Genomic DNA, 18,326 nt, shown 5'->3' on the forward strand with positions numbered 1-18,326 from the left:
CCTTTCTGTACTTCCCTTCATTTCGTCTTCCCTTGGACATTCTTGTTCTCTGGAATTCTCTGTCAAGATCCATTTAAATCCACTAAAAATAATATTTAAAAGAATAGAAATATCAGATGGCATCCACGCTCAGAGATTAGGAGTCTGTCAGGTAGAAGTATTCACTAGGAATGGTTTTACTCCACTGCTTGGCATAGTTTGGTGTAATAGTTAACACTGTTGAGGTAAAATGATCTGACCCCGCAATTCTGACAATAATCAAATCATTCGTTTGCTAAAACTGCTTATGTCTTTCAAATAAGATATTAGAGATATAAAGTTACGTTTATTGTAGAATTGAACGTAAATCTGACTCCAGACACTAGATGGCGCCAGAGCACTGAGCTGCATAGCGCATGCGACATCAAACTCAGTTGAGTGACTTCCTTAATGTCGTGCGTTTACTTATCAAACAGGCCATTGCGTCCACAAAGACATTAAGGAAAAGAAACAGGATATAATAAATCACCACAAAGGTCAGGTTGAAACAAGACAACAGAACTGCTGTCTGGACTGAATGGTTTCATTTTTTTTCACTTATGTATTAAGTGTTTGATCTTTTGTAATGCTTCCCACTAATTACCCACTAATTATTATTAAACAATGTGATTTTGTGGGTACGGATGTCTTAATGATACTACAAACAAGTTTACTTTACGACTTTTCTGTCAGCATTTGTTGAATGTTAAATGAGGAGATGTTACAATTTATCTTATTTTTTTACTTCATAAAAATGTGGTGTTTTTTTTTGACATGTATATGATGTAAAACTCCTTCACAAAGCATGGCTAATGGATGTAAGGTGACGTCTCATGTTTTGGAACTTTTTAATAAGTATGTTTGCAATAAAAATAGTTCCTTAATTGCAATCAAAAATATAAAGCCAGGTGATTCTATGCAAACTTAATGGATTTTTGACTCATAATTAAAATAGCAATAGTATTGCCTATATTGATATGGAAATATATTTAAAATAGTTTTGATGTTACTGTCATAGCTCATTCATATTTATATTATTATTGGTGTTAATGACCACCAGCTACTCAGAAAAAAATCGCAGTATGTACAATATTTTTTATTTATTTTTACAATCTGTATATCTTCCGTTTTTATTGTAAATGCTGCTGCATACTCACTCAGTCCACACCTGCCTTTGCACCATAATAAATTACTTAATACCATTGCTCTGTCATATGCTGCAGACCTAATCTCGTTGCCCTGTGCAGTTAGATGGATTGCAGTGACAATAAATGTACTATTATTATTCTGCATATTCATTTTATTTATTTAAGCCTGCATATAAACACATTTAAACATTATACAGTCTTTAAACTGATAAAAAAAATAACAACTAAGCATATCACTAAAGAAATTCAAAGTAGTGCACTCTGGATGAGTTAGAAAAAATATATGACTGAATAAAAACGCATGATTTTTTTGTGTTAATCATTGCAAATCATTTTGTTCGTTCTGCTGGATTGTCAAAATGAAAGTAAATACATAAAATAAAATAAAACAAAAAAAGCAGAATGATTGTTTTAGAACCTACCTCTTTCTTTACGGTTTTTTGTACAATATTGGACTTGGTTGAGCCTAACAGAGGAAGCTCACTTGTCACAGCAGGAAGCAAACAAACAGGAATCAAAATAAAGTAGAAAATCTCTATCCAAGCTAATATGCAAAATAAACCATAGCCTAAATCCATATTAGGGCATTTTCTACAAATGTTCTTGTCTAAATATATTCTGATGTTGTTTTAACTTTTTCTTGTTTTGTGAAGTCTCACACTATGCTCCGTGTTTATTATTATTTTTATTTATTTTAATTTTATTTCTAACATGATGATTTTTTTTTCCCACCACTTAGTTCTAACAAAACAAGAATCCGGATAGATCTGATCAAGAAATCAATAAAACATGCTTGTTTCTTCTAATTAACGTTGGGACACATCTAATAGTAAAAGAAGCGTATTTCGGTATCTTTTTTTTTTCCGGTGTTCGGTGTTTTTTCGTTCTGCTCTGTAATTTACATACACGCTGCATATTCACATGAGCGTAATAGCTGAGTTTGTCCTCCACTACATCCACGCTGCGCAGCCTCCCTGCTCCATGCGTCCTGTAGTGGTCCTTCCCCTCTCCCGTAGCCCAGCCCCCTTGATCTCCTTCGTCCACTGGTATGTTTGGGGTCTCTCTCTCTCTCTCTTTTCCATAGGTAGTCAATAATGAGTGTCCATTGGCTTTTATTAGGCTTGCCCCCCTGCCTCCCTCCCTCCCACTGGCCTGCTTCGCCCAGCCCATGTTTTCTATGTCTCAGTCCGTCCACCTCCTGACGTTCAAGTTCGCAGGAACGTCACGTCCGCACTTGAACTTGCAGCTCAGAGGGGGGTTTCGCCGTATACCCCCATCACTCTCTCTCTCTCTCTTTCTCTCTCCCTCTTTGGAGGAAAAAGTCATGAAGAGCTCCACACAGCCCGTCGCGCGTTACGCATCCCGCTCCGTCTGATCCGCAGCTCTGCTTCTGCTTTTTGTCCCTCTTCTGCCTTCATCCGGATGACAGACGCATCAATGAAGATTTTCTCATTTGGAGTGTACCTCGTAGGGACGGATTTCCCAATGTGAACTCAGCTGAGAAGCCCCCGCCGAACCGACCATGTCTCGCCGCAAGCAAGGCAAACCCCTGCACTTGAGCAAACGGGAGTTTTCGCGTAAGTGGGAATATTTTCGCCTCTCGGTTTTTATTCTAACCCGTGAGGGGGATCTATTAGTGGCTCTGTTTACAGACACAACTTCCTTGGATCGTTTTTATAGGTACTTGGGTTTGCGAACACACTCATTCTCACTTAGACGCAGGTCTCCATAAAAACGTGGAGCCTCCTGGGGTGAAAAAGTTCTGACTGGAACCTCCAAGCAGAGTTCGTTGTATAACGTGGTCATCAAGGTTTGTTTCGCCATTAAAGGGCATGCATTAGCTTTATGGCCAGAGACCTTTGCCTCTCTGCATGTGAAGGCAGCGCAGGCTTTAGTTGCGGACATTCGCTCACAACTTCCAGTGTGAAGCTTCCAACGTCACCCAACAACTTCAGCCTTCATTGTGATTTTTCTGACCGCAATAAAACATTTAAAGGTGTTTGCCGTAGTTTGGACACAAGGAAGTACAGTGTGGTGTTTACATACTCACATGCCAACAGCGCGGGGGGAACGGTCTGTGCCGTACGGAGAAAGAAAAAAAAAGAAGAAAGAGTGCAGTTTCCTCTTAACAGACGATGTTATTACGCAGTTCAATTTACTAGTATTGGGTTATAAAGTGTGATGAATAATAATATGTAAAGAAAAATGTCACTTCTGTGACGCGCTCTGGCTCGTCACAGAAATGCCTTTTTGCGCGCGCGCGCGCTGTGCATTGATGTGACTCGTGGATCCGCTTTTACGCGCTGCAAGATTCATGTAAGCAGTAAAATAAGTCTTATAGGCATGAATGACAGCAGGAAGGCAAGAGGCGTCTCATCAGCTCGCTCCTTGAGTATCAGTGATGACGAAGACACACACACACGCACACACACACGCTCTCACTCACACACAGGGTCCAAGTTGGTGTCGGCGATCAGGAGAGCTTGGATTTCGTTTGACTTTACTTAGGGCCATTGTTGATGTCCATGCCTCCATAACTTTCCGTCGCAATCAATTAAATGAGCTGTTCTGCTTAATGCAAAACACACACACAGTTGAAAGGTAATTGGAAGAAGGGTGTAGCCAGTTGGGGGCGCACTGTGATTGCGGTCCTATACCGTGGCTGAGGGGACGGAGGTGCGGGGTGGAGGGTGGAGGGGGGGCGGGGGTCGCGTCGGGGTAGTGGGAGGGGGCACCAAGCATGAACTTCATCTGCTTCATCCGTGTCCTGCTTAACCTGGAGCTTAGAAGGGTCGCTTTTTGTTGTTGTTGTTGGTAGTATGGAAGAGGGGGGTCGGGGCCTCATCTTAAGATTTCTTATTTGAATGTTAACATTATTTATTCATGTTTTTTATTTCTCTTTTTCTACCCTTCACATCGTGCCTCCACTAAATTTCCCTCTCCCTCTAAAAAAGTGTGTAATGGCTTTAATCTGAAGATTAAAGTAGCCCCCCATCTGTCCACCTCCTTGAAGACTTTCTGCAGGCGCCCCTGATTGCTATTGTGACCAATCAGGTAGCTAATAGTTGCTTCAATTGAAGCAATTGAGAAGAATGATGGAAGCATGCCTGCTTCTGGTGAATTCATTTGAAAACGTGCTAAGAAATCCCTCCCAGCCCCCTTTGGCATTTTCAGGAAACGAGTGGAATGAAGTTATTGATCCATTGTTGTTTCAGGGAGTCACGTTGGCCTAAAATGGTGAATTAAAAAAAAAAAGAAAAAAAAAGAGGCTAAATGATTTCCCTGATAATCAAACAGACGAGCTGCAGCAGCGGTCCAGTGGGACATGTTGGCCTAAACTACTTAAAATTCTGGCACAGTGAGAGATGTCTGGAAAAAAAAAGGTTTTCATTTACATCATTCTTGCTTGGCTTCAAAATGAGATTATTTAGTTTGGACGAAAGAGAAATGTTTCCATCTACCCCGTCCTCACACACCTTCGCCTGCGTCCGCAGCGCAAACCGGTTTAGATAAGCCTCAGTAAAATAGGGGGCTGCATTCCTTCATCTTTTATGCAGTCGAACGTACAACTAACGGGGCCTATCTTGCATACAGTCCCTCACCACCTTCTCATCTGACCCGAAACAGAATTAGAGGTTGAAGCGGCAAGAATTCATCACATCTTATCGCAACATCCCAGTTGGGGCGCCTGATGTCGTTTACCATGTGGCTAGAATATTTCTTTTTAAATGCTCACCCTCTCCCTCCTCTCTTCTATCTGTCTCTCTCTCTCTCTCTGTCAGTACTTCAGGGACCTACTCCACATCCAACCCCTCAATGTCTAACCTTGGTTCACAAGATCCCAGCACTTTTAACGAAATGGGGTCCAATCATCTTGAACTCAAATTAGAATCTATTTTTTGATTCTCAGAGGTGTTAGGTTCATTAAAAAAGCAAGATTGGCAGCACAATAAAGAGGGTCAAGCAACTTAATCGTTTGACTGCTGCCAGCAAGCTGAACGTGTCAGTCCTTATCGAAGGGAGGCTGTGTTGCTCTTTTCTTATCTTTCCTCTTTTGCTATTTCTTTCAAAAAAATGTCACATTTACACTTTAAATCCTGACCATATTCTTTCAGATGTCTGGCAGAGTGCACTGCAGACATAGTAATTCACTTGTTGACACATTTAAAGTGATTTGGAAAAATGCTAATTTTCCTCTTAAGCTTTCTCTCGTTTTGCTGAGTCACGTTTACAAACCTCAATAGATTTTTGGATCTACAAAAACGAGGCTTTTTGATTGTTGCCCGTTCTTCTTTGGAAAATACTTCCAAGCTTAGTCAAAATGGACGTGGAGCATCGGTGAGCATCAGGTTTCAAATGTTGAACACATGATACATGACCGGACTTTGACTGTGCCATTCTAACACATGAAAATGTTCTGATCCAAATCTTCCCTTCATAGCTCTGGCTGTATAGTTAGGGTCATTTTTCTGCTGTTTTCCCACTTCAGGTCATTTGGCGCCTCTAACAGGTTTCCCTCCATCTTCCATCCACTCTGACCAGCTAAAGATTTGTTAGTGTTAGGAGTGGCAAGGTGGCCTTATTTTATATGGCCTTCTTTAGTTCCTCCTCCATCACCATTCCCTGTCAGGTTATGCAGACAGCCATGTTTTAGAAGGTTTCCAAGTTTTGCCCGAACACATTTGTTTTTTTGCTGGTCAACTGAATAGGTCTTTCTCCCCGATGTGTCCGGAGAAAGAACAGGGAGATTCTTTAATTTTGTTTGTCAGTGTTCTCCTAACAAACTGCTGAGGTCTTCGCAGAACATCTGGATTTATACTGAGATCAGAGTGCAGCTGGACAAATTAGGTCATTCTGAGGGTAACTGGGTGCGCTTGATTTTATTTAGGGCTATCATACCGAGGAGGGCAGAATACAAAGTCACGCCACACATTATTATTTGTAAATCATTTTGAAAACCATGTACTATTTTGCTTCCTCTTCACAATAATATCCTAAGAAGGTAAAGCTAAAGTGTGTAAGTTATATATAAATTATGTGTCTGTTAAAACTGTCACTGTATTGTGACAATAAAAATTGAGCTCCTCTGCCTTCTCCCAGTTCTCCTACCAACTGCGGAGATACACAGAAAAACCAGTCAGAGTCAGAAGGAGGGTCTTGGTGCTGTCAATCATGCTAGTACACATGCTGCTCACATTCTTCTCCCTACTCTGCTATGAGTCAGCTTTTTCCCCGACAGCTGAGTCTGTCATGTAAGCTCAGGTTAGTTAGCATGACCACCGATGCTAACTAACCTGACAAAAACAGTTTTCCTGGAATGGTGAGTTGTGTCTCTGCCATTAGCACTTTGAGCAGCAAGTACACGACGTTGATTGTTGATGCTGACACCCTCCTCCTGACTCTGGTTGGTTGTTTTTGATGGGTGCATTTCTTTCACATCACTGTAGCAGCTCAGGGAGGAGGTCATTTTTTTCATAGATTATGTATCTCATACTGTCATAGTGACAGTTTCAACAAATATGTAAAAAGCTGATATTTTTAAATAAACTTTACATACTTAAGTATGAATACTTTCTTATGTCACACTTTACCTGCAGTTTTGCTTCTTCAGTTACCAACATTATCTGTTTTGTCTGCTTATCCAGCTGAGCCACCCTCAGGTGTTTTAGCCGAAGACGACTCTCAGGACTCCCCCAGGCTGGGTGTGGCTGACGACGAGCCCCTGAAAGGGGATCCGGACCTGCTCACCTGCGGCCAGTGCCACACCCGCTTCCCCCTGGCCGACATCCTGCTGTTCATCGAGCACAAACGGAGGCAGTGCCACGGCAGCCTCTGCTTGGACAAACCTCTGGACAGGCCGCCATCCTCGCCGCTTGCCTCGCCTCTCTCCACATCCTCGTCTCACTCTCGAAGCCAGCAGCAGCAGCAGCACCACCCACGGAGAGCACGTCACCCGGTGGAGGTGGCCATACAGGTGTCGTCCCTGGACGAGGATTGTTTATCTGCGCCCTTGCAAGGAATAATCCCCAAGCAGGAGAATGTCACAGGTAAACACACTAGTAGCTTGAGCTGGGCACCTTGACAGAGTCCGCAGCTTCACACAGAGTCTGCTCCAGAGGAAGACAAACATGACCTGGGACTTGCTTGGTTTGCTTCTTGTAATTGGGATGTTTGAAAATCGGCACAAGCGGGGAGGAAAACGCGTCTCTTGCTACTTTTTACGAGCTGCAAAAGTTTCCCCAGCTGTGTCACGAAACTAAATGAAGACCAGATACCCTGAGAATGAAGGAAGCGTTTGGAGATGATGAAAAAGACACAAATGTAGTCAGACAAAGGGACAAATCCTGAGAGGGGGAGCTTATAGGCTGAAAGAAGAGATGAGTTTCTGTCGGTTTGTCCTGCATCACAGATGTGCTCGAATCCCGGCGACAGATATCCTCTCTCATGTGGCGCTCTGCGATGTATCTCCATCTCTTACTGGCTTATTACACTGTCATAGAGTATCTCTCTTACCCTCAAATATGTGCCTGCAGAAGCTCACTCCGGTTCTAAAATTAAAAAGCGATGGAGAAGAATGTAATTATCTGTCAGCGAAGAAGTGTTTATTTGAGGAACTCTACAGCCACTAATTGTCAGTGTTTTTCTTGATTTGAAGTAATTAAGGACTTCTTAAGCCGGCTAGTTGGTTTGCTGGGTGTCCACGGGGGCTAAATGAGGCTGCAGTGAAAACACGAGTTGCTGTGCAAACAAGCATGCGTCCCTCATGGCTGGTTTTTCTTACACAGCGGGCTTTGATTTCAACCAGCGCATTCAGACGTTTTCCCCTTCCCTTTAACGGGGGCCGATAGCGCGTGCCAGATTGTGCCGATTGTCCGGCTAGTTGTCATTTATTTGATGCCAGCGGAGGCTAAACGCGGGGAGGGCGCTCCGGCGTTCTGCTCTCCTGTTCGCCGTTGGACAGCAAACGCAGAAGGCCTTTTTGGTGGAGAGCTACTGTCAGTCAGCCTTCCCCTCTGTGACACAGGATGACCACTGTTTGTTCGTTAACAGTTTGTTAAACATCTGTGTGTACACGCACACACACACACACGCACGCACGCACACACACACACACACACACAGACACGTCTGACATGCCTTTTGGCGTTGTCAGCTGTTCAAACATGCATTTCTTTGCTCATTTAGATCTTCATGCAGTGGAGTTCACATGATATCATAAGGTCGCTGGCATTGTGAACAGAGCTTTATTTATGGGACTTATAAAGTATTTGGACTTTGTGTAACAGCAGAGCCCGTCCAAGGCCACACAGGGCCCAATACTAAATTTTATTTAGGGATGGCTTCAGCGTACCTCATTTATATCATCCAAGTTTAATTGTCGTTACAATATAGCTGGGATCATTGCTTCGTTTTACAACAGCAAAGTAATATAATTCATTGAAATGTATAGCATTTTTTTTCAGTTCAGCTTAGCTAAAATTTATAGTTGTACAGTTCTACCCTCCCTCACCTGCTGCTGCACACTGCCAGTCTGCTGGCTGAAAGAAGGCTTATTTACTTAGACTAAAAACAGTACTGCTGTGGAAACCTAAGGAGATCAATCTGTTACTCTTATTATGGCTGTAAAAGGTCTGATAGGCAACCCAAATGCATGCTGGGTATCAGAACAAATAGCCCTACTCATGATTATTACCTTTTTGTACTCTAAGTGTTACTTTCAAATAATTTTAAGAGTAAGAATCAGACTGTATATTTTAGCTCCAGCAGGAATAATTATTGTTTTTCTATTTTTAATAAATAATCTTGTCATTTTTTGTTATTTTCATGGTGATAACATGATACTATAAAAATCTTGCATCGCCCCCATGACATTTACTTTTGACGTTTAAGTATCATGAGGATAGATAGAGCATAAAAACCAGTTTGTCTGCTTCTAAAAGAAAAAGAAAAATATCTTCCTCGCTGAAGTTACACTGATATGCATTTTGGATATAAAGTGGGACACCACCGACGTCGTGCTTGTGTAAAAATAAAAAAATGTAAACCTGATTTTTTGAGAATGTTAGCGCTTTTAGGGTCTTCCGTTCCTCGTAAGCTCATACTTTCATCTGGCTCTGAGTGACCTGTCAGGATTAGCTTGAGTTCATTTTTAGAGGGGTACGTCTGCATCAGCTTCTTTAGTTTATTGCATTTCACGTAAAAAGAAAAAAAAAATGCGGATCAGAAAATAAATAAAGCCATAGAAACATTTTGGGTCAAGCAGAAAATGTGTGCAGAACAGACAGCAGATGCATATAAGCCGATCCCCTCTGCTGCCGCCTCCACCTCCACCACCTCTGCTTTCTGCATCCTAGATTGATGGATGAAGACTGGCAGTGCCAGTGAGCCACCTCGCGCTCCATATGCTTGCTGCCATGTTCTTTCACCCCTTCTCGGTTAGAGTCTGACACCGAGCTGAGGCATCTCAATGCATACTGTTCCTACACTTGCTTCATTCTCACTCCATTCCAGGAGAGTGCATAATATGCTGCAGCCCTGCACTCGAAAGTGGCCCCTTGTGCTCATCACCCTCCTCCTGACCTGTCATTTGACACAGATAGATTTCCATATGGACAGCAGTTTATAAACGCGATGGCGCTTGGTTTAGGCTGAGAAAGGAGGCTGCTAGACTCAGAGGGTGCCGACACCCAGGGGACGACTGAACCTGAAGGTGGGGGATGTAGGGTGAGGGCAGGACGGGAAGTCGGAATGAGGGGCCTCATTCTGCAATGGACCTGGAGCCCGAGAGGGGCTGTGCCTTTCCGTCTCTGTCTGGGGGACAGCTGAGGCTGTCTGGGAGTCCTCTGACTGCAGCTGGGGCCGGGGCCTGCTGTCTAGAGCTGCGGGCCGTTAGCTGAGGGCAAAGCAGCCTGCACGCTGTCATTTGCATGATAAACAATTTAAGATATGCATAGGGACATCGAAGCTTGTCTGCAGATTATGGATGGCCCAGAAAGAAAGCAGATGATGGTTTCTCAACTTGAGATATGTTAGTGCTGAATGGAAGCAACCAGGATAGCAACCGTATTAAAGAAGGGATAAGGATTAAATTAACTTTACTCTCATATATATATATATATATATATATATATATATATATATATATATATATATATATATATATATATATATATATATATATATATATATATTAAAACTGTCACTATGTTGCAACAGTGTAATATGACACAGATAGCCTGTGGAAAAAAATCAAGCTCCTCCGCCTCTTCCCAGTGCTGCTATAGACCGCTCCCAGTAAAGACAGCCAATCAGAGCCAGGAGGACGGTCTTGGTGCTGACAGTCAACTCATGTACGCGCTGCTCAATGTGCTAATGGCAGAGGAACAACTCATGAAACATGTTAATCTGCCGTCATCGGCGGCCATGCTAACTACTCTGAGCATTCATGACAGGCTCTGCTGACCGGCAGACGCTGCAGTGTGTCAGAGAAAGGGACTTGGTGTGAGCAGCGCGTACACAAGGGAGACTGACGGCGCTAAGACCCTCCTCCTGGCTTTGATTGGTTGTTTCAGACCAAGCTGTCCATAGTTAGTTAGAGCACTAGAAGAAGGTAGAAGAGCTTGATTTGGTCACAGATTATCTGTCTCATACTGTCACAGTTGCAAAGAACTTCAAATGCATAATTTCCACTTTTCATAATTAACCAAAATTCCCTAACAAATCCCTCAGGTGATATTAAAGCTTTGTCACTGTGCAGGTGTTCAGACCCTTCCAGCGATTCCTCTAGAAAAGTCTCCAGGAACAAACGTAACATTTTTTCTTTCTGGTGTCATTGGAAACTTCTGCAGGCTTGTTTTTTATTTTCTCAACAAGCACTGGGTCCGACCGTGGGCCCTGAAGCACACGAAAACAACTTTAGCGTCATTAGCAGCTAACGATCGGTGGCCAGAATTTCATAAGAACCTTTAAAGATGGTGTAGGCTCATTCTGTGCTATTTTAACCTTCTCTACTAAGAAGTCATTACTAGTCACCTTTGTCAACTTGATGGGGCATCTACTGCCTTTCTTACTTCAAAAATATGTCTCAACCATGAGTACAATTGGGCTTCAAGTTTAGAGAACACAGTTCCATGCCTAGGGCATAATAACAGCTTGCATTTTTCTTCACCATAATAGGATAAATGGGAACAGCAACAACACAGTTCTTCCCTTTAATGATAAGAGAAAAACAAAAATCTTCTTGCACCCTCGTGTCTTATCTTTTTATTCTGAATAACTGGAGGAAGATGCCTTTAAATTTTTAAGGCTTAAAGCTGCACACTCACACTTAAACGTCTTATTCTTCATGTGCCACATTCTGTAATTAGCATCTCCACAACGCGTTTGTCTTTGTTGGATTATATTAGAGTGCCACCCCATTTTTCTGCTTATATTTGCACATCATTTTTGGCTCAACTACTTATCCCTCGCAGCATTAGCACCTTTTACATTCTCACTAGCGTAGCCACATGTGTTAATGAGGCCACTGTAGCTGTGCCAATCGACCAAAATCTCACACTTTGACTCCTTCGTGCGAGCCGCCTCCATTGTAACCTGGACTCCGAATCGATACTGAGTCAATTATGGCAGCCACCTATTCCCCTCCTCTCTTTCCTCCCCTTTTCCATATGGAGGAAAACACCGTAACAACGGAGCCGTATTTTGTAGCTCAATTGCTTCCAGCTTTCTGGATGTGTGTAGTCGGACACAAAGGTGTTTAGGAGGCTCTGTGCTGGCACTTTGCCACCTTTCTCCACCTTCTCTTCCCTGGCCACATGCATCTACACGGGGTATCGCTGAGGCAGAACCTGGGGGTGAGCGGTGTGTTTCACAAGAGAGTGTGTGAGCTGGGGGGAGGGCAGGGTGGGGGGGTTTGGGGGGGCTCCTTTAGCTGTGATATCCTGTCCCGTGTATGTGTGCGGAGGCATATGGTGGGGCATCGTGCAAGTTTTACGTGCTGCGCCTTTGTTTCGGTGATCACTTTAATTGATACTGAAAAGGCACAGATGCGTGCTGCTGTAATTATTGGACACAGGCTAATATTTGAGCATAAGCGCTCCCTTTGTCTGTGAGAACTGACTCTAATTTGATCGCACAGTCGCTTTGGGCTCTGATAAGATCAGTCCTATTTTTGGCTCGGCTAAGTTTTAATGGAGGTGAACGGGAATGGGGTTTTTTTTGAGGATGAATTTTTCATAAAGGACATTTTTGTATTCCGAAGCCGAGCTCCAAACACCCACAAATGTTGTCGGAGGAGATTTGTCGGCCTTTGTTGTCGGATTAAATGCTAGAGCCTCTGACTGCATTTAAGAGCCGAAGATGTTTACATATTGAGTGCGGATGTGGTGTTAATGCCCGCGTGTGTATGAGTGTGGGTTTTGACCACTTAAACGGTTTATGGCTTTATGTTGGTGTGTGCGAGAGGCAGGGGGAAAAAAAGAAAAGAAAGCATGTGCGTCGCTCTGTTTGTTAAAGCTTTACTACCCTGGGCGTGCAGGCTGAACATGAAAGCGTCTTTGACTTGGCAAGCCTTGCCTGAGGACACCTCTCTGTGGACCGTGCCAGGCCAGACTTGGCACAAGGCGGTGGGCTTGAAACACTGGCTGGGCTTAACCATGTGTGTGCAAGTCAGAGTAGGTATATATGTTTTGTGGATCCGTGAGGGAAAACGTACAGTGAGGGGGAAGCCACATGCAAATGTACGCGTGTTTGCGTGTGTGTGTGTGTGTGTGTGTGTGTGTGTGTGTGTGTGTGTGTGTGTGTGTGTGTGTGTGTGTGTGTGTGTGAACGACAGCAGGAAGGTAGGTAGGTGCCGGAGTGCGTGTATACGTGCGTGTGCCGTCCTCTCTGGAGCGGGGGCTCCTGGCCTGGGCTTCCTGTGTCTCTGTTTGTCTTCTAACAACCCCAGCACCAGCGCCCCGGGCCATTCAGGTGGAGACTAGTTGAAGTATGCACACAAACACCGAGTCGCACAAACACAAGCGCGCTGTGCACAAAAAGGAGGCTCATGCGAGCGCACTCACTGACACAGATCTGCCTGACGAACACGACGCGCGCTCGTTTTAGGAAGTTACACTCGCGCACACATGCGGCATCTGAGGAACTCCCGCCTGTGAACCTGTGTTTTGTCTAGAATAAATGTGTTGCGGGAGAGGCCCCGTGATGTGTTGTGAGCTGATGAGATGTGTCAGAAACATACGATCCTTATTTTAAACTCCCCTCCCCCCCCGTTTCTGACCCAAACCTCCCTCCACCCCCCTTACATCTCGTAGCGCTCCGCTGGTTTGCCTGGGGGAACTGGAAACTGAAAGTTTTGGCTACATTAGCGTGTCTGCACCTCTTAAAGGCGTCCAACTTCCACCCTAGAGCTCATTCTCACTCTCGCAGACTTGGCCGCAGAGCCAGTTGGAACAAACATGTGCTGCGTCTCCCTCTGTCCCCGCTACCTACTGTTGGACTAAGATGCACAAGAGAAACAACCTTGTTTGTCCATGGTCGCGTCACATAAGATGAAAAAAAAAAAAAAAAAAGCAATCCTCAGAATTGAGCTTGTCCTGCCGCTGTCTTGTCAATAGCGTGGCAGGCAGTCACATCCGTGGGTCAGGGGTCACCTGACAGTGTCGGGGCTCGTCATGCCAGCCCCTCCCCTCCACGCTGGTTTCACCACCTGCAGGTTAATGACTTTATTTTTAGACAGAACAGAAACAGAGAAGAAAAGCGTGACTTTGATGCAGCTGCAGCTCAGGAAGTGACTGATCAGAGCAAGAAGGACAGACGTGATATTTTAGGAAGGCGGATTAGTTCGAGGTGGGAAAACAAAAATATATTGAGATGATTCAGTTTGAACTTTTTGTTTTGTTTTTTTAAAAGAAACATTCTCATCAGTCTTCAAGTCCTCAAGTAGATGAAGAAACTAGACATCTGCTTAATTTGTTGCTCTGTGACCCTGAAAAAACTTTCGAACCAGTCAAGCCACGACAAGTTTATTTGCATATCACTGTTCATCCGCAGGGTCATTCAAAATGCTCCACAGCGAAACAAAAGAACAGAGATAAAAAGAAACAAACCAAAAAAAGCACACAAAATGCTGCACTGAGCATCATGTAAAAACATAAGCCACGAGAAATAATCGCTGAATATTAAAATGTTTTTAGTATGAATTCATTGAATTGAACAGTAAAGTTTTCAGGCTTGATTTAAAGGGGCCAAACATTTTTACACATCTCAGGTTGTCAGGAAGTTTCTTCCAGAGGTGAAGGGCATAAAAAGTAAAAAGCATCATTTAGTTCTGGTCTTGGGAACTCTGAAATCAATTTTAGCCCAAGATTATTTAGTGCCACCAGTACAAATATAACATGTTTACTTTTATTTGCTCAATCTACAGCTCTCAAACAATAGAAAATATAGCGCCATTGCCAAAATAAAACTAATTAAAAATAAAATTTATTTATGCTAACTTAAATAAACTGTCTTTTAGTTGAGGTTTTTAAGCATATGCCGCTTTCTTATAACTTAGTAATTTGAAAAACTTACATTTTTAAATTTAAAGGCTAAGTTTAAAAAACATAAATTAGGATGAAATCTTTGGGGCTAAGAATAGATTAAATACACAGGTTTAAATCACAGGTATGCATATAACTACATTTAACTCATGTCTGCATGTACGTGCAGTTTTAGGGTTTAAACAAGATCAGTGGTTTCCTGTGTTAAACGTGTAGTGAGACAGAACACAAAGTGTTTCCCTTCAGAGAAACGGCCTGAGGGAAAAACAAAGCAGAGTTCAAATCAAAAAGGCAGTTTTCACTAAAACTACTGTTTTTAATTGCTAGCTTTTTATACTTCTTTACTATTCTACCAGGCAGCTACTTTGATTGGCCAGTGAACATTTTATTATTTAAACAATTTTTAATTGGTCAATATTCCTGTGCTCCTATGTTTTTAGATGCTTTAATGAGGCGTTTAAATGTTTATTAGTTGTATAAATATTTATTTATAATGTGTTGAGAATGAAACGAAAAATAAAAAAAAGCTCAACATAAACTAGGGTTTATTGGCAGACTCCCTTTTTTTTTTTTTTTTTTTTTTTTTTTAGCCAACACATTTTCATAACTACAAAACTAAACTAATTAAGGTGAAACAAAAGTTTTCAAAACAATGAAATAAGGTTTGTTGTTCGGTGGGAAAAGCTGCATCGTGTTTCGTTCTCAGTCCATGTTTCACACAGGGAGACCGTCCTATCTCCTACCTCCATTTACCTTGTCATCATCAGATTCTATGAAAATACCAACCCTGTGAAAATAGTCTGAAGGTTCCTGAAGTTTTCACATCAAGGGTTATGCTGTCCACATTGGTCTGGTTGAACTAGTTAGCTAAAGAAGGCTCTGATGCAGAGAGCACCTTAATTCAAAGACCCTGAACTATTCCTGTAAGAACACCATCTCAAGCTATTCATATTATGACTTGTGTTTAAGGCCACAGACCTTTGCTTTGTCCTTCTCGTGCTTAATATGACTAATCTAAGGCCACACAAAAAGCACAGTGATGAAGAATGCATGCTAGTCTAAGTATATGGATATGAGTGATTGGATTTCCTTTGGCCTAAAACCAAGAGTGCCTGCCTCATTCTCTGTGACTGAAACTCTCAGAGCTGTTTAGCAGGAACATGCTTGAGGTTTAGTAAAATATAAATGTGTACCAGTGGTGGGATTTACACCAGTGGGGCTTCAGAAGCTGCGTTGCCTCCTAATAGTTCAAGTCAAGCTTGCATTTGATCTCCGATTCAAACCCCGCATCTTTTAAATGTTGATTAAAAGATAATGACTTGCCTTCATTCATTTTTCAACAAGTCGTAATTTAGTCATTAAAAACACTTTAGACTGTAAAACGATTTTTTTTGTTGCGCAGCTTTCGCTTCTACACAGAAACGTGCAACCAGGAGCCGGAGAGAAACGGACTGTCGTGAGCGCCGATGCTGATCGCAAATGCATGGATGCATACATGCATGCACATGCGCTTATGCCTTCGCTTCATCCCCCCCCCCACACCAAACTGACCTCTGGTCCCTGTTACCACACAGACACATGCACACACACATGCACGGTCATAGAAGCACACTCCTGTCCCAGGCACCCTTTACTTTTTGCAGGCTGAATCTCACTGATAACATACTGGCGTCCTCATTTAAATTTGAAGCGCTTCTTTAATCTTCAAAGGCCTGATTGCTTTATGAATATGCATGGACTGAGCTGACTCTCAGTTCATTACCTTGTTGTAAATTCTAATGACCATTAGGGCCCCGCACGGTAATTGCCAATTGTTTTGCATTTTTGATTAGCCCATTACTGGAGCACATTCTGAACATGTCTGCCCTGCCAGCCTGCCAGGCCACGGCAAAGAAACAGCGGGAGGAGGAAGAGAGGGAGGGTGTGTGCGAGTAAGAAAAAGATGCGATGGGTAGTGAAATAAAGTGTAGGGAGTGTTAAATTTGAGGACTGGCTCGAGATGCTGTAGGCTGAGGAATTAAGAAGGAGATGGGGGGGGGGCTAAAGACAATAAATGCGGAACTCGATGTTCCATAAACAAGGTCTGTCCTGGTTGTTTCGGCAGAGCTTGAGTGCAAGAGCATGTACCTGGCTGCCTTTATGTCAGCGTGTGTATTTGTTTACTGCATACTGGGATGTCTGGATGACTGCGCATACACATCCAAGTTTGCGTGCAGCTCTGTTCGCTGGACGGGACAGGCGGAGTACTGGGAGTGGAGAGATTCTGGTGTAGCTTCCCGATGCGCTGTGTGTCTGGGACTCATGAAAAATTGATGGCTCCTAGCAGAATGGCATTGCCCTGCTACAACTTGATAACATCTAATGGATAATTTAGCGCTCTAAAACCTGGAGGCCGCCCCTTCTCCTTTAGTAGCTCGGAGAGAGCACAGCAGCAGCTGCTGAGCTTTGGGGGGGGAGAGGGATGCTGTGACTGTTTGTCAGATAGATACAGAAAAGTAACAAGAGAGAGTGAAGAGGAAGAAGGACAGATAGAAATACCTTAATGTTGGAGCGGGCACAACCGGAATGCCTCGGGAAAGTTTGCGGTGTCAAAAGCCGACAGTCCCTCTGTATGAGTCTGAGCTTGTAAATATTGTGACTGTGGCTCAGCGGGGAGAGTGGCGTCTTGCATTCTGAAGGTTCGAGGTTTGGTTCCACTTTTTGTGCCGTCAGAGGCCTCAACCCCGAGCCGCCTTCGGATCTGCCGTGTAGGAGTGGGTGAATGTGGGTCTAGTGTGAGACGCTCTGAGTGGTCAGTGCGACTGGAAAAGCTTTGGAAGAGATTTTCACAATATGAAAGCTCCAATTTAATAATATGTATATTTTTATATACATGTTGCCATTTTATTTTGTTTTTCCAAGTAAGAAAGGCAGTGATTATTCCCACCAAACATAAAGTAACATCAGATTTAAAGTTTTGCAGTTATTTTATTAAGTTAATGATTTTATCTTTAACATGTGTTTGTCCCACAATCAGTGGGTTGCTGGTTCCATCTCCTTCTTCATCTGTCACAGTTGTTTTGTCCTTGGGCAAAACTTCATCTGCGTTGCCAGGTGGTAGCCTCGCTACGGTACGGTAGCCTCGCTTCTGTCAGACTTTCCCAGGGCAGCTGTGGCTACAATCCAGTAGCTTTCCACCATCTGTGTATGTGAATGAATGACCGAATGTAGTGTGAAGCGCCTTGGAGTCTCTGGACTTGATAAAACGCCACACAAGTACATTTACCATTTTTATTTTGAATCAGAAACCAGATCATTTTTAAGTGTTTGTTGCACAAAATATTTTGCACTATTTATACAGTAACACAATGACAGCAAGCTGATATTAGCTGATAAACTTACTCAGCTAATCCAGAAATGAGTTTGAAGTCCACTGCTACCCGTAACCTGCTGACTGTCTGAAAAAAGCCAAATCTGTATTTCTTAGAACAGAGAAAAATGTATGGTAGCCTTCTTTCAGGCAGCTTACCGACAGTGTGCAGCAACACTTTGGGGGGGGGGGACTGGTAGCATTTCAAACCTGAAATCTTTATTTTCCTTTTTGTGTACGGGCATTTCAAGCAAGCTGTAAAGAAACAGA

General features: G+C 43.1%; 1 protein-coding gene across 1 annotated transcript in view; it reads left to right on the forward strand.

The window, feature by feature from the left end:
* Positions 1 to 1,759: 1,759 nt before the first annotated feature.
* The window catches only part of LOC103464936 (BCL11 transcription factor A-like), a 43,884-nt gene continuing 27,317 nt past the window's right edge, over positions 1,760 to 18,326 (forward strand). The window contains exons 1-2 of the mRNA XM_008409354.3: positions 1,760 to 2,743; positions 6,812 to 7,213. Coding sequence (XP_008407576.2) covers positions 2,689 to 2,743; positions 6,812 to 7,213 — 457 coding nt within the window. The 5' untranslated portion in view covers positions 1,760 to 2,688. The remainder of the gene's footprint in view (positions 2,744 to 6,811; positions 7,214 to 18,326) is intronic.

This window comes from Poecilia reticulata, chromosome 1 (assembly GCF_904066995.2).
Source record: "Poecilia reticulata chromosome 1, P_reticulata-male-v2, whole genome shotgun sequence".
Lineage (NCBI taxonomy): Eukaryota > Metazoa > Chordata > Actinopteri > Cyprinodontiformes > Poeciliidae > Poecilia > Poecilia reticulata.